This window comes from Eleutherodactylus coqui, chromosome 5, assembly GCF_035609145.1.
Source record: "Eleutherodactylus coqui strain aEleCoq1 chromosome 5, aEleCoq1.hap1, whole genome shotgun sequence".
NCBI classification, from domain to species: Eukaryota; Metazoa; Chordata; class Amphibia; order Anura; family Eleutherodactylidae; genus Eleutherodactylus; species Eleutherodactylus coqui.
In genome coordinates, this window is record NC_089841.1 from 72,480,874 (window position 1) to 72,501,406 (window position 20,533).

The 20,533-nt window shown below is 46.5% G+C and overlaps 1 protein-coding gene across 1 annotated transcript in view; it reads right to left on the bottom strand.

Moving 5' to 3' along the window:
• MTREX (Mtr4 exosome RNA helicase) overlaps positions 1 to 20,533 on the bottom strand; it is a 93,735-nt gene that overhangs the window by 55,128 nt on the left and 18,074 nt on the right. The window contains exons 9-13 of the mRNA XM_066602717.1: positions 8,347 to 8,445; positions 8,031 to 8,133; positions 5,907 to 6,038; positions 5,736 to 5,815; positions 3,031 to 3,141 (exon numbers count right to left, since the gene is read on the bottom strand). Coding sequence (XP_066458814.1) covers positions 3,031 to 3,141; positions 5,736 to 5,815; positions 5,907 to 6,038; positions 8,031 to 8,133; positions 8,347 to 8,445 — 525 coding nt within the window. The remainder of the gene's footprint in view (positions 1 to 3,030; positions 3,142 to 5,735; positions 5,816 to 5,906; positions 6,039 to 8,030; positions 8,134 to 8,346; positions 8,446 to 20,533) is intronic.

Sequence of the window (20,533 nt, forward strand, 5' to 3'; positions counted from 1 at the left end):
GTGGGAGAGTAGAGGAGTGGAGAAGTGGTGGACCGGTAATAGCTGAGGCCAGTTTGCTGTTCCTTGAAGCCACAATGACAAGGAGGAGAACACCACTGGTGCCGGTGTGCTTCAAGATGGCACTCAGGCATCTGCGAATGCTACAGCAAATTCTCTTCATTGGGAGGATGCATGTGTCACACGGGGAGCAACATCAAGCATTGAGCGGGGTGAACGTGCGGAATGCTCGGAACGTTCTGATCGCTTTACCAAGAAACGAAGCAAAGCGGCCAACAGGTTAGCGGCGTTTGCTTGCTCAATCCCTCCAGCTACTCCGGTAAGAAATGGTCATGAAATAACTAGAACTTTGTCTCCTCTGTTATCACACTCTCATCAACAGGTAAGTCTCCATATTGTCCTGCATTGACTCCATTTGTTACTGCTTGCATTTCCCCCCACCTCTGTCTCATCTAGTGTTGCTGGGCACATTTTGTTTATCTAAAGAGGGCAATAAGCCTCTCCACCCACCACCACCATCTTGTTAATTAGCCTTGTGAGGATGGGGGTCAGCTGGTTAACTAATGTAATTGAACAAGACACTCCCAGCTGTAGTCTTGTAGGCTGAACGATAAACCAGGTAGTAGCATCATTGCCACGCATGGGAGTCCAGCATTAAGTGTCGAGGAACAAGTGTCTCATGCAGTCCAATGATGCAGTTTAAGAGCGCAGTTCGACAGAGCAGGAGACCGATGAATCCTACATTCACCCACAGCCTGGACAAAAGGCTTTCAAGCCTTTATCTCTTCTTCCAACGTCCAGCCCCAACACACTCCAACCACATCAGCCCCTCTCTCCTCTGCTCACCCATGCACTCTTCACCTCCCTCAGACGCCTCCACCCCCTCCATACCGCCAAGAAACTCATCCACCCACACAAATCCCCCAACCATTTGCTCACCCTCGCTACCCTGCTACTCCTAGCCACGGGGGACACAGCCCCCCAACCCTGGCCCACCCTGTTCTGCTCTCTACCAAAATTCAGCCCCCCAATCATTCCAAACCAACCCACTAGCCCATGCGACCCCCTCTGCCCCATTCAAATGCACCCTATGGAAAGCCCAATATGCATGCAACAAACTCCCAACTATCCATGACCTCTTTGCCACCTGCTCGCCCTCACCAAAATCTGGATACAGTAGTCCGATTCCACCTCCCCTGCTGCATTGTCCTATGATGGCCTGCAGTTCTCCCACACCCCCAAATTAAACAACAGGTGCAGCGGTGAAGTAGGAGTCATCCTCTCACCAAACTGTACCTTCCAGGTAATTCCCTCGGCTCCCTCGCTCAACTTCCAGTCACTTGAAGTCCACACCCTACGACTCTTCCGCCCCCAGTCCCTGCGCGTCGCAGTTATTTACCGGCCCCCAGGTCCCGCCCACCTGTTCCTAGACAACTTCGTCACCTGGCTCCCCCACTTCCTACCCTGTAAAATCCCAACCCTTATTGATTCCAATATCCCGACGAACGACCACAGCTCCTCATCTGCCTCCTGGCTTTTAACGCTTACCTCCTCCCTCGGCCTATTGCAACTCTCAGACTCCCCCACTCACAGAGATGGCAACACTCGACTTAATCTTCCTCCACCTCCCACCTCACTAACTCCCCTCTTCCACTCTCGGATCACAACCTCCTCTCTTTCTCCATCAGGCACCCTAGCATGACATCCCCCCTCCCGTGACACTCCCCCGTCTAGAATCCCTGCTGCTTAAAAGACACAAACACAACAACCTTCGACCCAAAGGACGCTGCCAACTACCTACCCATCTCAAACTTCCCCTTCATCTCCAAATTACTAGAACGCCTGGTCTACTTTTGCCGCACACGCTTTCTCCGACAACTATCTCCTCGACCCCCTTCAGTCTGGTTTCCGCCCTCTACACTCGAGCGAAACCACCCACACAAAAGTATCAAATAACCTGATCATGGCAAAGTCTAGAGGCGACTCCTCCTTACTAATCCTCCTTGACCTGTCTGCTGTATTTGACACTGTCAACCATGACCTCCTTCTCACTATGCTCCACTCTATCCACCTAAAGGACACTGCTCCCTCCTGGCTCTCCTCCTACCTCTCTGACCACTCTTTCAGTGTCTCCTTTGGTCTCGCTGTTGGGGTTCCCCAGGGCTCAATCCTCGGCCCCCTTGTTTTTGGACAAACCATCCGTACATTCGGCATCAAATACCATCTCTACACTGACGACACCCAACTATACACTTCCTCCCATAACATCTCTAAACCATTCCTCCAAAATATCACCTGTCTGTCCACTGTCTAACACCAAACTCCCTTTTTCTCAAACTTAACCACCTGACCTAATCCCCTGCCCCTCCCAATGGTTTCCCACACGTACCAGCCTGCTTACCGCATTTAACCTCTACCCCTGCACCTCCTTACCGCCCCACCCAGTTTGCTTCTTAATAACGGCTTTCCACATGTAATTCCCATACTGCCTGTGTTCCCCTAATGCCTTATCTCCTTTCCCCTCCCCCCGTGTAAATCGCAGTAAGCTCCATTACACTGTGATTCCCGCACGGACGACTTCCATTGAAGTCAATGGAAGGCGCCTGATCTGCGGCCCGTTTGCAGGTGAAATTAAGGGCAGGCCACAGATCCCGCAGGAAAAGCAGGAGATTTTGAAAAAAATTTAAATAAACTAAAAAAAACAATACTGCGCATGTCCAACAGTGAGCCGTGCAGACCATCTGCAGTACAGAATAAGAAAGAGGATTTTAGGTACGAGCGGACGCGTCTGTGGGCTCTCAGACACACAGTAATGGGCATTAATCTATGGGTGAACTCCTCTACAAAAAGTGTTAAACTTTCCTGCAGCGCCACCACAGGACAAGTAAATTATTACACCAATTTCACGGAAATCAGTAGGCTGTCGGTTTTTTGGCCACAGACGTACAAGGTCCTCTAGAGCAAGAGACGCTGTAAGTACCAATCTCTGCTAATGGGCAAAGCTTCTAAACAATATCAAAAATAAAGTTTCACCTTAATTAAACCTTCAGAGAATAAAATCTCTATTGTTTCCTTCAGAATGGGAAGCAGACCTCCGTGATGTATTCCGATACCTCGCTTCAGAAGAGGCAGAACGTGTTCCACCTTCAGAAGAAGAGAAAAAATATATCAGGTGAAAGGTTAGTAAAGCAGTAAAACCATGAAAATAGTGAGAATCATCAATATACGTCATGGTCTTTAGCTAAATGGCGCAGCAGCTGGGATGGGATGTACCCGCCGTTCTGAACCACTTCTGCATTTCTCAGAGATTAATCTTACTGGTAGTTTTAGATGCAGCACTCAAAAGAAAAGCATCCCTGATCTGGACGTTTGCAGTCAATGGAAGCTGTCCGTCCCACGACACTCCACACTGAGGGCACAGCAGAAGTATCACGGGAATCCGCGTCATGCCCTGCACTGCGCATGCGCGCCAGGCTGACACTCTCATGGCGGATCCGGAGAGGTGAGTATAGGGTCTCTGGGGGGGCGCTGGGTCCAATTCCGCTGCAAGATTTTGCAGGCGGAATCCGACCTGGCTGTGGGCATGAACCGTGGAAGAGGGGTTCAAGCTCACAGACACTATGATAGAAGATAAAACTGATGGGCGTACGTGAGCTGAACCCGCAAGCACCACAGAGGAGAGATAGAATACAATGTAGTGCACCCAATCCCATTTATGGATTTCCGTCGCCGGATGTCCCTGACACAATGTTCATCAGGACGACCCACATGGGAAACCACGATCAGTGTGTGAAGCTTATTCTGGCCGTAGTTCAACTGCAAAGGAAATAAAGTCTCACATAGCACCAATACTGCTCAGCCATATAGGCAGCACTCCAACTGAGGCACTACAATTCCCAGAAGCCTCCGCATCGCTTCCTGCCTGCCCCATGCATTTACCCCTAACACTACTCTGCCTGGGCATGAAAGAGTTCATTGATGGAGCGTAAGAGGTATCTTCACATGGGGCGATTAGCCGCTGGAACAGCACTTTTCAGCAATGGTCATCACGTGTACACCTGGCCACTAAGCGAGAAGTCACTCACTTGTCAGTCACTTTGTTGTCAGTTCACCTGAAAACCAAGCAACGTCGCCGGTGTAAACAGGCAGTGGTCCATCTATGAATGGCTGCCTATTTACATTAAAAACGAAAAAACATCTCTGGCGCTCCACTTATATTTACGGAATGACTACTGAGCCATTTACACAAGAAAATTATTACTCAAAATTCGTTCAAACGAACTAAATTGAGTGAGATTCGTTAGGTGTAAATGCAAAAAAGTTATCCACTATTCGTTCACAGTTTTCAGTCAGCATAAAAAGCACTGCAGGCTTCTCGCTGCGTGTAAACGCTCCCCGCTGAACATAAAAGGTGAAGCACTGAGCGAGAAACCCGCGATCAAGCGGTGAAGTCTGTCAGTATAAACCCTCTGCATGAGCGCCGACGACCTTAGTGGTGACCTCAGACCATCAGCGTGTTTAAAAGGGACATATTGCTCCTGTGTGAAAGTCATCCCCTATAAAAAGGTACCTCACACCCCCTGTGCCCCCCACAGCTTGTAAGGGGCACAGTGCAGGAGTGCAAAACTTACCTACCACAGGTGCCGCGGGCAGGGCAGCAGCCCTGAGCAGTGCAGAGCAACTCTGCTTGCACACATGAAAGGGTTAATTGTGACAGATCAACTCTTTGTCCACCCCAAGCTTGTAAACAGCAGGAGCTGCTATTCACACAGTGTGAGGCGGGGGATGGGGTGTTAGGAGGCAGGGGTGGGAAATTGTGAGAAGTCAGGACTGCTAGGTTTACAAAATAAATGGATGCATTTCGCTACGAAAGCACGCTGTTAGTTTTCAAAAATCGCATTAATGGCTCACTTCAAAATGTTTACCAGCAAAAAACTGTGCAGCCATTACCAAGTAATCATCAACCAGGAGATTTTATACATAGCAGTCCTGGAATATACAAAGTGGGCCACAAAACTGAGCCCCGCACCGCACTGCTGTGGAAGTAGTCCAAAATAAATCTATGTTGCCCATAGCAACCAATCACAGCGCAGCTTTCATTTTACCTCAGGAGTATAAGAAACGAAAACAGAGCTGTGATTGGTTGCTATTGGCAACACACATTACAGGTGAAGTCAGTGAGTTTTCGATTTTTAATTCGGCCAGTATTCTTCATCTGGTGCTGAAGAAAACTTATGCAAAATGTCACTCAAATCGGAGCAGAACTGTGGATTTGTATACGACACAAACAAGCAGATTTTCAGTTTTATATTTAAGATTTGCCATTTCGGCCACCGTGTGCAGCCGTACCCTAATGGAACTGCACGTGCTGGAAGATGGGCATCAGGTAGACGGCGTTCTGTTACTCGGAGCGAGAAATTGTTGCAAGGAGCGAACGCCGACAGTCATGTGCCTCATAGGGCCATCAGTTTACACACAGAGATAAGCATTCACATTTTTTGGTCATTCGCTCGTTCCCTCAATCATTGGTCATTCAGGGGACTGTGCCAGCGAATGGCGACGACTGAATGATGATTTTTAGGTCTTTATAAAATGAATAACGAATGATAAGTGAACGGAATATTGTCCGGCGCTCCATCCTCGGCCACGTTTACACTGAAGGATTAGCATGCCGTCACACAAACTATTTTTTGTAGCAGAATCTTCCCATGTAGGAGGGATCTTCAGTAGGGACTGACCTGCGGGAGCTTCTTGTCCTCATCCGATAAGCAATCAATGGCATTATTGAAGACTTCCTCCACCATCTTCTTCTCATCATCTGTAGGTAAGAGGACAGACAACGGCGATCAGACATTACAGCCACCCACTACAGGAACTTGACTAGAGGACAGCCGGAGGCCAGGTAGTACCTGAGTTGAAGCCCAGCTTGGACACCTGCAGGGCGTACGCCTCACAGTCCTTCTTGCTGAAGCTGAATATAATCACCGGCTGGAAATTCCTTTCCATGATCATCTTCACAATCTTGAAGACATTAGATGGACCTTGAAGAACGAAGCAGAGAAAGATTATAAAATGGATAAAGAGGGGCTTTATACATAGTACACCTGTATACTACATGTATACACCTTGTACAAAAAAATCCCTTCCCAACAAGAAGTTGTCGGAATGGAATGAAACTTTCTCTGTGAAGTTAAGGCCTTTTTACACGCAATGAGCATCGCTCAAAATTCATTACACGTAAACACAGGCAGTCGTGCACTATTCGTTCAATTGTCTCTCAGCGCTGGTTTTCAGCCGGCATAAAATCCATTGTTGGGCCACTGAGAATTTGTTACATTTAAATGCTGTTCCTTCCGTCTTCTCAGCGACTTAATGATGGTTTGGTTTGCTTTGCATACACAAGGAGCGCAGGGTTTACTCATTGGACAATGTACTCATTGTGTATGCAAGGGAGAAAGCCAAGGGAATCTGCTGGCCAGATAATCTCTCACAAAAACACGCCCAGCGGCTACCGAGTTCACATAAACTAATGAGGAAATATATAGATTATTACGTGCAAGTAATTTTAGTCAAAAATGTCGGCGGTTCGTTCAGTCTAAGCGACAATCATATAAAAGGGTCTTTAGTGATTACACGATCGGAGCAAAAGGATCATTTATTGCATAAAACTGATCCCTTGAATGGAGGCTCTAATACCCTGTTGTACGGCCTCTCGCCTGCTGCATAGGACTCCCACCAATCAGCTGTCTGAATAGGCAGTGGCGCTCACATGGCTACCAAGGCCTTTTTTAGGCACGGTCATCAGTTACATTATCATTCATCTGAATGGGACTGAGCTGCTATACCAGGCATAGCCGCTATACAACGTTACAGCACAGAGCCAGCCACAGCGCTCACCAGAGTGCCAATCATAGAGGCGCCAAGTGCAGGACCCACACCGATCAGATATTGATGACCCATGCTGAGGATAGGTCATCAGGGTTAGAAACCCCTTTAACGCAATAGGACGTACATTTACTTCCTGCAGAGTCACGGTATGTATGAAGAGAAATCGCGAAGCAACCTCCCTCCATACGAAGTGGTTGTCAGCTGTTTCTTACAGCTGATACCCTCCTGCAACAGCTTCGATAAGCCATGCGGCTCAGAACAGTTAACCCTTTAAAATCCACTGTCAATTCTGACAGCGGCATTTAAATCCCCGGACGATCTTCAGGGGTCCTGTACGGCCGCCTGCAATGAAATCGCAGGGAGCCATGCAGGTGTCATCGCAGCCAAAGGCCTTCTGAAACGCCCCGGGCTTCCATGGGGATTCTGTCATTGCAGAATGCCTATGCAGCCATGCCCGTGGGGTGGCTTGAATGAATGCCTGCCCGATCGCAGTATTATGTAATGCTATGGTATTACATCATACTGCAGGAGCGATCAACGCATCAAAAGTTGTGGTCCCCTCTAGGGACTAAGAAAAGAACAAGTAAAAATAAAATATTTAAAAAAAACAAAAAAAACACTTTGTAAAAAAGTAATGTTAAAAAAATTAAAAAAAATACATATTTGGTATCACAAGTACAAGTCCGATCTATCGAAATAACATTTACCCCACACAGTGAAGGTCGTCAGAAAAAAATAAATAAAGAACGCCAGAAATGCTTTTTTTTTTGTCACGGTCTTAAAGAAAAAAAACGCAATAAAAACAATAGAAAAAAAAAATTGTATCTATTCCAAAATGGCACCCACACAAACTACAGGACGTTATGGAAAAAGCAACCTATCGCACAACTATTTCGACGGAATAGTAAAAAAAGTTATTGAAGTCAGAAGATGGCGGCAGAAAATTGTTTAAAAAAAAATAAAAAATTAAATAACTTAAATATATAAAAAAAATTAAAAAAAAGAGAAACAAACACTATAGAAGTTTGGTATTGTAGTGGGGAAAAAATTAAATAAAAGAGCTATGCTCTTAAGGGGGTCAAAGACCAACTAATGAGTAAATATAAACAGGTTTAATATCCTGTAAGCAGCCGCCACATTTGTACCTTTAGTTCCTCCTTTCCGCCCTCTTTGATCGCCCTTCGCCAGCTCCCCAGCGTCTCTCAGAACTTGCATGGCTGTATTAAAATTGTCTTCTCTGAAATCACCCTACATAAAAAGTGAACAAAAAGTTGTGTAACTGCATGTAATATACCACACTGCGCTTATACATTATATGAAATATACCACACTGCGCTTATACATTATATGAAATCTACAACACTGCGCTGATACATTATATGTTAGAATGAACAAGTCAGGGGATCGGATTCAAATTTTCAACAGCAAAATAAATATATTTCTATATTACACACAACTCACATTTTCATCAACAACCAGATGCAGTCCATCACCGCCGGCTGGGAATATGTAATGCTGTAACGGAGTGGGGCGATAATCTGTGTAGATGACATGACACGGCTGGGGAAGAGAAAGGGAAAGGGTTCACTTTTAACACGTACAATATTGTAAATATATATATATATATATATATACACATATATATATACACATATATATATACATACATACACACACACACACACACACACACACACACACACACACACACAATTAGTAAGCTGCAGTGAATAAGAACATTAGTTATGATTTTTTATTTTGATTAGTTATCCAACTTTTTACTAGAAAATGGAAAAATGTATGAAGAACAACTGCTGAACTAAAGAAGAACAGTGTGACATGCAGGAGGAACGAGCGCCATCTATTGGGCTCACGTCTGCTGCAGCCTGAAAATACCAGAACACTGAGCGCCATCTATTGGATGTCCGTGAGTGCAGCTGCCTAGATTCAGAACTAATCACCAATCCACTAACACCATCTATTGTTCTCACTTGGCCATGATAAGAAACAATACATAACTACCAATAAGCGCCACGTGTGGATTCCTATAGCTGCAGCGGCCGAACGTTTCCTTAAACGCCAGTGACCAGAAGAAACATTACTAATGAGCGCCATCTATTGGATTTACATGACCGACAGGCTCGAGATCCAACGAGAAATGCGAACGGACTATCGCCATCTGCTGGCCTTACATGGCCATAAGGCTCATTCGAGTTGAAATGACAAGATGAAGTGAGCGCCATCTATTGGTTTTCACCAAACTCCGGTAACTGCCGCAGTCTAAAGACTCGTTTTCTCTCGCACGCCCTCTATTGGTTTCATATACATACTGCAGCCTGAAGACTCACGAGCGACGCGCACCAGTAGGAGCGGGACGATATAAACCGCGCCAGATTACATGACTGCAGCAGTTTTATAATAGCGGCAGCACAGCTGTTAAGAGCGCAGCGCCGTGAGAGCCTCCACCAAGCCTAGTGATGGCTGCTTCGTTATATACCCTGCGGACGCCGCCGTCCCTGAGCGGTAAGCTAACGGACACTGCGGGCTCCTCCCCCTGGTTGTTGTATTCGGTACGGATGTCCAACGGACTTGCATAATTAGAGCAGCAGATTCGTTATTTTAACATCCATAAACTGAAATAAACAACCGGAATGAGCGCCATCTATTGGTTTTGACCAAACTCCGGCAACTGCAGCAGTCTAAAGACACATTTTCTCTCGCACGCCATCTATTGGTTTCATATACATACTGCAGCCTGAGAACTCACGAGCGCCGCGCACCAGCAGGAGCGGGAAGATATAAACAGCGCCAGATGACATGACTGCAGCAGTTTTATAAGAGATGCAGCACAGCTGATAAGAGCGCGGCGCTACCGGAGCCTCTACCAAGCCTGGTGATGGCTGCTTCGTTATATACACTGCAGATCCCGCCGTCCCTGAGCGGTGACACTGCGGGCTCGTTCCCCGGGTTGTTGTATGCGGCACGGATGTCCAACGGACTTGCATAATTAGAGCAGCAGATTCGGTATTTTAACATCTATGATTAGTTGAAAAATCAACCGGAAAGAGCGCCATCTATTGGTTCTACATGTCTCGAACGTACAGAATACATAACTCGCGCCATCTATTGGTTTGATATGTCTCGGACGCAGAGAGGAATAAATGACTAGCGCCATCTATTGGTTTTACATGTCTTGAACGTACAGAATAAATGAATAGCGCCATCTATTGGTTTGCTATGTCTCGGACGCAGAGCGGAATAAATGACTAGCGCCATCTATTGGTTTTACATGTCTTGAACGTACAGAATAAATGAATAGCGCCATCTATTGGTTTGCTATGTCTCGGACGCAGAGCGGAATAAATGTCTAGCGCCATCTATTGGTTTGACATGTCTCGCACGTACAGAATAAGGCCGCCTTCACGCGGGCGGTGGAAGTTCCCTGCATCCCCGTAGTGATACGAGGGCGGTTTCCCATGAAAACACTCTTCATCCACGGGGATTTCACATAGTGGCAAGTGCGATACGGGGGTGAGATTCACGGCCCCATGTCACTCACGCGTGTGAAGTAAGGCATTAGTTTGACGTATCACACACACGGAGAGCAGAATAAGTGACTAGCGCCATCTATTGGTTGTAATCCACCATAACATTCTACTAGTTGGGAGGGCAGATCCTACGGTGCCCAAGGTGCCCAAGGAAGAATGAGAAAACCGCTCGTGTTGTATATGGCCACAGAGGAGCTAGCACGTGTGCTAAGAATTTGCAAGGCGCCACATGAACAATCTGCTGGTTGGATTGATAAGACAACCACGTGGACCCCTCTGTAGTCACTCAGAACAGAGCAGGGCAGAAGTCGGCGGCCGCTACTATATTACATAAAGCATGTGACCGCCGACGGCTAATGTTAAGATACGAAGCACAAGAGCTTCGCTGTACCATATCCTCGGTCACTATAGTAGTTAGCGCCATCTATTGGTTCCACGCGACGGCTAAGTGTACAGATTAGTTTTATAACGAGCGCCATCTATTGGTTCACATGTATGCAGCAGCCTATTTCAACTAGCAGTGCAGCTCGTGGGGCGGGGCGGGGCACGGCTGCCGCTACTACCGTATATGGCATCACATAGCGGACTGATACGACCGCCGCAGGCTAACACCACAAGACAACAACTATATTATAACCTAGGCGACATGCAGAAGGTTCATACCGTCATCTATTGGGCTCACATGACTTTAATCGTTTTTGCCGTGGAGCGCCACCTATTGGATTCACATAAATGCTCTTTAATGAACGCCACGTGTCGGGTTCATGCCTGTAGCAACTAAAAACTCACTTTACAATTGAGCGCCATCTATTGGGCTCACATGCCTCTGCAGTCGCTTACTTCAAAGAGCGCCATCTATTGGATTGTATGATTGCAGCAGCCGGGTCTTACTTCACACTGCGCCATCTATTGGATTCCTATGACAGCAGCATTCTAATATTTGGAAACGCCCAGTGACCAGAAGTAACATTTGAGATTAGCGCCCTCTATTGGTTTTACAGGACTTGCGAGAGCCAAGATATTCAACAAGAGGTGACTATCGCCATCTGTTGGTCGTACATGACAACATCAATCCAGTTCAAAAGGCACAAAATGAAGCGCCATCTATTGGTTTCACATGACCGCAAAGTGTAAAGATTCGCTTTATAACGAACGCCATTTAATAGATCACATGACTGCAGCAGCCCAATCAGAAAGCAGTCACCGAGGAGCGAGCGCTGAGCTAGTGATCTCCGGGAGGCATATTTAGGATTTCAGCCGCAGTTCAGCAGCGCTGCTGAATAGAGCCACCTGATTGGCTCTTCGGCACCACGTGACTACACAGCGTGCACGCGGATGCGCGCCATGTCTTGGTTCTACATGACCAAAAAGCGGGCTGTGTAAGCGGCCAGTTAACATGAGCGCCACCAAGTGGACTTCTACGGCTACAGCAGTCTGAAGTACCCGTAGAGAAGCGACGTGAAACAGCTGTAACTACACGGGAGCCATTATACCATTATAGTGTACAAGTGAGTAGTGCAGGCAGATAGCACACAACTAGACACCATTGCCACCGCCGCTCTCCTCGGGGACTCCGCGACAGCAGTACGCGTGGCCGCTACTACATATAACGTTACACACCTGAGAAGGCTGCCGCCCATCATCTGTCCTATTACTAAAGCCTAGAAGAACGCTTAGCGCCATCTATTGGAATTACATGGCTGCTCCTATTCTCTGGCTTCTACACTGAAGCGCCATCTATTGGATTCAAAAAACCTCCGCAGCCTAAGAAAACATTTTACAATTGATCGCCATCTGCTGGCGTCACATCAGTGTAGCAGCCGAAAAACATCCATTTACAACTGAGCGCCATCTATTGGAATTACAAGTGCATACAGCCTGTTTTAAAGAGCGCCATCTATTGGTTCATCCGACTGTAGCAGCCTGGAGACACCTTACAACCGAGCGCCATCTATTGGAATCACAAAAGTGCATACAGTGTATTCAGTTTAAGGAGCGCCATCTATTGGTTCATCCGACTGTAGCAGCCTGAAGACACTTCAACTGAGCACCATGTATTGGAATCACAAGTGCATACAGCCTGTTTTAAAGAGCGCCATCTATTGGTTTTTCCTATTGTAGCAGGCTGAAGACCCTTTCCAGGCTAAATACTCATTTTTAGTTTCAAATATATATATTTTTTAAATCCTATACCATTTAGCTGAGCGTTCCCCTCGCAGGGGGTATATTGTGCAACTAATCAAAATATTTTCAATAACAGAACGTTAAAAACAACAAACATCCAATTATCAAAGCAAATAATTTCAGATCAGGTATGTGCGTATAGGAATATTTATCTAAAGCTTTAACCCCTTACGGACATGGCCTATTTTGGGCATAAGGACGCAACAATTTTTGGCGGATTTTCTTCTACGTTTATCAAAAGCCATAACTTTTTTATTTTTCCGTCGACGCGGTCATATAGGGGCTTGTATTTTGCGTGGCGAACTGTAGTTTTTATCGGCCTCATTTTTGGGTACTTTAACTATATTGTAAAACTTTCCTTTTTTTTTTAATAATAGCAGGGAGAGAAAAGGCATCAATTCTGCCATAGAAATTTTTTTTTTACAGCGTTAATCATGCATCAATGAGACAGTCCATTTTTTCTGCGGACCGGTACGATATTCTTACTTTTTTTTTAGTTTTTTTCCACATTTCTGCAATAAAAACAGTTTCTTTGGAAAAAAAATTTTTCTAAGTCGCTGCATTCAAAGTCCTGCAACTTTATTTTTTGATGTACGGAGCTCTATGAGGGCTTATTTTTTGCGAGACGAGCTGTAATTTTTACTGGTACCATTTCGGGGTACATACGGCTTTTTTTGATCACTTATTGCGTTTTTAGTGAGGCAAAATGCTAAAAATTAGCATTTTGCCTCAGTTTTTTAGCGGTTTTTTTTTGCGTTTTTCCGTGCACAGTTAAAAGCATTTGCATCTTATTGTACGCATCGTTACGGACGCGACAATTTTTTTTTAACCTTTTTTTATGCTAATCTGAGAAAAAGCATAAAAAAAAGTTTTTTTTTACTCTTTTTTAATTTGTTTTTTTTTTTACAACATTTGTGTCCCTCTGGGGGACTTTAACCACTGCCCTGATGATAGCTGTCATAAGGCATGGTAGAGCTACTGCTCTGCCATGACTTATTGCTTATACAGCGATCTCAGGCACTGGTAATACAGGACGCCTGTTACCATGGCGACAGGCCGGGCTCTCGCGATAACATCGCGAGAGCTGGCCGGAGACACAGAGGGAGCGCACTCCCTCTGAACGCTTTCCCTGCCGCGATCTACATATGCAATATGAAAGAACTGGTGCCCGGCTGTAGGGGATTCCCAATACAGCTTCTCTGGAAGGCTGACAGAATGCAGCGGGCTGGGAGATGGGTATTAAAGAGCGGACGAAGCTATAAATTTGGTTTAATTCAAGCCAGAGGCGATTGGGAATGGAAAGGCTTTCTTTGAGTTGATTTATTTGGCTCACTATAGTAGTAAGCTGCAGGCTTCTCCATAGGAGGCATCCACATTAATGATTCTCCTCTTGGCTGACCCCACACAGACTTTGCAGTCGGGATCTAGAGGGATATCAGTTAGCCTCCATTCACACTGCTACAAGTCAATTCACATTTCTTAGCCAGTTTTCACATCTGCTTCGGGGGCTCCATTATGGAACAGGACAGGGGAATCCACTGGCCAAACAATCAATTATGATGGAACCCAACAGACTGTTGATTACAATGGGGTCCACTCAGCAGACCAGCATTAGGGCCCATTCACACAGGTGTATGGGTACAAAGCTGCAAGTCTCTGCCGGCAGAGATCACGTACTGCGATTTGCACTGGTTTCTGACGTCATTGACACAGGAAGTGTGACTTTTCCAAATCCCCCGCTCTGTGCATTAACGCCGCCCTATTGCAGAGATATAGAGCGTGCTGCGATTTATTTCTCCTGCGGTTTATACGGATGTCCACTCGCAGGTGTGAATGAAAGATTGAAATTGACTTTCATTGCCTCCATTCACTACATGTTGTGCAGGGAAATACTTGTGCATAATACATGGTGACAACACACCCGCGTAAACGACCCCCTATGGAGGACTTTTGAAGGCCCATTTAGAAACGATTATCGCTCAAAATTTGCTCAAAGGGAATCTTTTGAGCATTTACGCGTTTGGAGAACTACTTTGTTCTCGGAGCGCTCAGCTGGTTTACCGCTGAGCGCTCAGAGCAGGGTATACAGAAGACAGCTGGAGCGCTGTCTTCTGTATACTCCTGTTGTGTTCATGGAGCGCACAGTTGGTATACAGCTGAGCGTTCCGAGCGGGGTATACAGAACACAGCTAGACTGCTTGTCTTCTGCATACTGAAACATTATCAGTGGTATCCCGCTGAGAACTCAGCAGCGGTGCTGATAACTCTTTGTTGTCTTTCAGCTTGCTGAATGACAACGATGAGCGAATAGTTAACAAAAACTGCACAATGGCCGCGCGTTTAGACAAAGATTATCGCTCAAAAGATGGTTTTTGAACAAAGTTTGAGCAATATTCGTCTCCAAATGGGGTACGATTCTGGTATTTTCTGTCAGATCTGTGAAGGTTCCAGCGCAGATGTGTAAGTGGCCTTACGGAATTATTTGTGTCATTGTTGCACAGCAACCTTCTGAAAGCTACATGTGTCCGAGTAGATTACAGCATGTGGCCCCCCACTTCATGATCATACAGGAACCCCCCACTAGATCTCTGCACATACCAGCTGTATGTAGTTTTATGGGGAGATACGGTCATTCTGGGTTCTCATTTGCCACAAATGTACATTTTCTACACAACAGCCACTATGTGAAACAGATGATTTAGGGGCATTTCACACCAGGGGTCTTGATTTCCATCTGGCTGTTACATTGTGGGGAAAAAAATTAAAAAACAGACTGTCGCGCTTTCGTTTTCAGTTGAAAGAAAAAAGAAAAAAAAAAGATTTTTTATAACACTGTAGTCAATGAAGGAATGGGGGGGGGGGGGGGGGGGGAAGGAATGCAGGCAAACCGCATAGAACTAGAGCGGATGCAACACCACAACCACCTTCCCTCCTCCTCCTCAGGGACTCCGCTGACAGCAACAGAGGTGATGGGTGAGGAGAGCAGGCGGGTGACACTGGGGCGCTACTACATATGTTACACACCTGAGAAGGCTGCTGCCCATCACCTGTCCTACTACTAAAGCCTAGAAGAATGCTTAACGCCATCTATTGGAATTACATGGCTACTCCCATCCTCTGGCTTCTACACCGAAGCGCCATCTATTGGATTAAAAGAACCTCCGCAGCCTACATTTTTTTTAACAATTAAGCGCCATCTGCTGGCGTCTCATCAGTGTAGCAGGCGAAAAACATCCCTTTCCAACTGAGCGCCATCTATTGGAATCACAAGTGCATACAGCCTGTTTTAAAGAGCGCCATCTATTGGTTCATCCAACTGTAGCAGCCTGAAGACACCTTACAACCGAGCGCCATCTATTGGAATCACAAAAGTGCATACAGCGTATTCAGTTTAAGGAGCGCCATCTATTGGAATCACAAAACTGCAAACAGCTTTTTTATTTTAAAGAGCGCCATCTATTGGCCTTATCCAACTGCTTTTTGCATAATACGTGTTATACAAAAAACAGAACGAAAGACAGACTTTAAAAAAAAACAAAAAACATTGTAGTCAATGGGAGAATAAAAAAAAAACACAAAGCAATTAGCTTTCATCTGTATTTCCTTTACATTTTTGCATTGTGTTTTATATCTGACCATGCACAGATGGGATGGGAGATAAACAAGCCAAGCATTACATTAGGAACCCCCCCCCCCTCCAAAAAAACCCCTGCTTAAGTCTGACTGTCCACGGGCATTGCGCTTTAAACACCGCAGACTTCAGCCGCGGGAGCACACTAAACTCACCACAGCATGCCGCGATTTTTAGATGCGAGCGGAAAATCGCGATGGATTTCCCACTTGTGTAAATCAGGCTGCACTTTGCATAGTTATCCTATGAAGAGCGTTTCAAGCGTGATCCGCGTGCGATTTATCGCCGCGGAGCACGCTATGAACTATCGCCCGTGGACAGCCAGCCTAAAATGCTATAATGGGAGAACAATGTTTGATGGATTCGCCAAAACCAAAAGAATGCCCTCTACTCAGTACCATTTCACTTTTGTTTTGCACAGATCCGTTTTTTGTGAACTCGGCCTCAGACTCGCTTGAGATTTGTGCACTTTAAAAGAAGCACAAATCTACACATCCGCGATGTTTTACTGTACGGCACCGCGATGTGATGCAGGAAATAAATCGTGGCATGATCTATCTTTCTGTGTGATCTCACATCACAGCCCCATTGATTCACGCCCATATCACGCTCATCTGTGTGCAGTTAGCCTCAAGCTCTGTTCACAGTTTCATTCAGGTTACTTTTTCACGGACCGTTGATTGGCTGAACAAGCGTCCGTTCCAGATCATCGCTCCACATTAACATCTGAGCTGGTGTGTCAGCAATGATGGATACAAATTGCTACACAAACAATATGTGATGGCGTTCATCCTCAGCAACTGCCTACTGTGAAGTGTCCTTAAAAGGCGATGGGACCGATGACCCATCTTCAGGTTGGGTCCAACAATAGTCAGGACCTCCAGCGATCAGCTGATATATGGCCAGCTGACAGATATGTCCGATGGAGCTGTGCGAGGCAGAGAAAGCAGAAATTTTATTACTCTCTCGTCACGGTCATTGGAAGACACATAGACCTTGGGTATAGCTGCTGCCAGTAGGAGGCGACACTAAAGAAAAAGTTAGTCCAACCCACCAGCTATACCCTTCCTGAGCTAAATCAGTTTGTATGAAAACAGTAGAATAGAGCAGACCACCACCCGAAGTCAAGGCAGACTATGGCTAATTTCACAGGGGCGAACGCGATATCGGGCTGTGAATCTCGCCAACGTGCAAGGTACCCACAGATGTGAGGAGTTTGTGTCAAAAGCGCCTCCCATCACTTCAGTATAGTTGCGGAGGATCGGGAAGTGTCTCCCATTGTAATGGGAAACCTTGCTCTGCGTTGTCCGTCCACATTGCGAACAATAGGCGAGGCATTCCGAGGGAATGCCCAAAGATAAGGCATGGGGTACATATGTGTGCCTTGCAACGTACAAATCTCATGCAATTTTCTTGCTGTGTGAGAGCGGCCTATAAGTAGAACAATAGTTCTAGGGGGGGGGGGGGGGGGGGGAGGGAGGAGGAGTCAGGCCAGATTGGGGAACAGCTTTGGTAAAGTGTCAGTGCCAGTAAAACAAAACAACTGGGTGGGTGCCATGTCCCCCAATGAACGTGACAAGAAAGGGATTTTACGGTAATTAAAGGGGTTGTCTCGCGAAATCAAGTGGGGTTATACACTTCTGTATGGCCATATTAATGCACTTTGTAATGTACATTGTGCATTAATTATGAGCCATACAGAAGTTATTCACTTACCTGCTCCGTTGCTAGCGTCCCCGTCGCCATGGTTCCGTCTAATTTCGGTGTCTTCTTGCTTTTTTAGACGCGCTTGCGCAGATGGATCTTCTCCTTTCGGCTCGTCTCGGAAGCATCGGCGTTTTGGCTCCGCCCCCGTGTACGAGCCAAAACGCAGATGCTTCAGAGACGAGCCGAAGGGAGAAGATCCATCTGCGCAAGCGCATCTAAAAAAGCAAGAAGACAACGAAATTAGACGGAACCATGGCGACGGGGACGCTAGCAACGGAGCAGGTAAGTGAATAACTTCTGTATGGCTCATATTTAATGCACGATGTATATTACAAAGTGCATTAATATGGCCATACAGAAGTGCTGAACCCCACTTGATTTCGCGAGACAACCCCTTTAACAAAAATCCTGTTTTCTCGTCCGTATCTTAAGGGAACACAGAAGGCCTTGGGACATTCCAGAGCAGTACCCAAGGAGAAGGGGAAAGAAAATATGTGTAACTAGCCTACTGTTCCCAGTGGGCGCTTATAAGCGAGAGATACATTGGCGGCTAGCAAATAACGCTTGCCATCATTTAGAGGACGTAAAGAGAATGAAGGAGTTCTCCTTACTAGGAAGGAAGCAATGGTCGGTATTATTTTATCTTGACGCCACCGGAAGCTAGGGCTTTGACAGGAGGAACACCCCTCACACCCCCAGCTCTCGATAGGATCAAGGCTTTCCGCTGTAACATCTAAAAATGTAACCCTAAGAAGAACACTAACCCTCACCTTAAGCCTGCAGGGCCGGCACCAATCTATCCACATGCTGCAGCCAGCAGTGTAAGCAAAGCAGCCACCCCCTGTTCAATGTGCAGGGTAACACCTCACACCCCAGTGCCGGCCACTGCCTCTGTGCTGTGTCCCGGCAGGCGGTCGTCAGCTCAGTGCCGGCCGCCGCCTATGTGGTCCCTGATGGGCGCTCTCCCGCTGACAGGTCCCAATGCTGCTGCAGTCCGCAGGATGGAACTTCGCCCATGAAGGGGAAGGGAGGGGGCAGCACACGTGTGCCCTAGAGCCACCGGGAAAGTCACTGCACGGAACTTTGCCTTCCTGCTGCTGATCCTGCGTAGCGCTTCCACAGTGAGGTGGGAGGGGGGGGGGGGGGTGTTGTCTTGTATCTATTCAACAACACTTCTGCTTGATTCACAACCTTATTGGTTATTTGGGTTGGCTGATGCACAGCGATTGGTTATTTGGGTTGAATCAAGCAGAAGAGTTGTGGAATATAAATATATGCCGGCTGGGTTCTGTCTTCTGGGCTGCCACCGGGGAAGCCCTTTGCTGCTGGAAATCCTTAGTGACCCCGCGCTGCACCCCTTGCTGCTGCTGATGCTTAGTGGCCTTCTAGGATCTGCAGGCCAACAAGCTCTGCAGCCAATCATGTACAGGAGGCGTCACCCCCTGTCAATCTTCGTTCCACCAGGACTTCCTGGTGGCATCTAGATACAACAATACCGCAATGGTTGATAGTCTAGAAAGCCCTTGTAGATTTGTAGGGGCAAGAGACTTGACCCCTACCAGAGCTACAGAACAGGCGAGAAAAATCAAGATGAAAGTACTTCATGCTTTGTAGTTTATTACCGCCAAGTGAGGGCAAACTACTGTCCTGAATAACCCAATGAAGAGACAAGGTCCGCAATGATCCTTCTAGATAACATGACGCCAGGTCTGGGCTGTTCTTGACATGATACTGGCCCTCCATCTGGTAGATACAAAAGATAAGTCGGATGCAACGTGGACATAAGCTTGGCATTGTATGATAAGTGGGGCATATAGCCGAGGACGACTTAAGGAGGTCTGATGTCAGAAAGACAGAAGAACTAAGATGATAATTTGAAGGCACGATACTTGTGGAAACTGCCCTGGAACGCTAGGAGCAAGAGTGCCCCAGAGGGCGAACCATGCCGGGGAAGGACGGAGGTTCAGGATGCCAACAGTGGATGTGCCTATAGTCCATCTAGTTGGAACAGTTCCCAGTAAGCTGAATGACGCCGATTCACTTACCCCCTCTATGGACAATTGCTACCTGTTATTTAAGGGTTTTTTTTCCTTTTTTTAATCATCCTTGTAAAAGGAGGAGGATATAGAGCATTGTCACACACACACACACACACACACACACACACGATGGAGATCCAACCCCATACTTGTAAAAGAAAATAAGTATGGGAAATGTCCTCATTATACGTACCCCAGCAATGTACTGGCTCTAGACATTACTGATAGCAATGGACTATATAGACCGATACATGGAAAGTCTTGTAGTAGAAGCGAAAGCTAGAGCAGACCACCGAGGGTGGTTGGTACACTGCGTAGTAAGCGGGCTCAGACATTACTAGGCTAATACAAACAGGCAGGGCACTAGGAGGTGCCACAGAGACACCAGTGTGAGGCTGGACTGGAAATCAGAACGCCCCATTGTACTGTGCGACATCAGGTACTACATCACCCGCATCCTTCAGAATCTAGCACAGAGTGATATGTGATATACGATCAGCTGAGCAGTAGCCATATCAGAAAAATAGTCTTGTCAGACA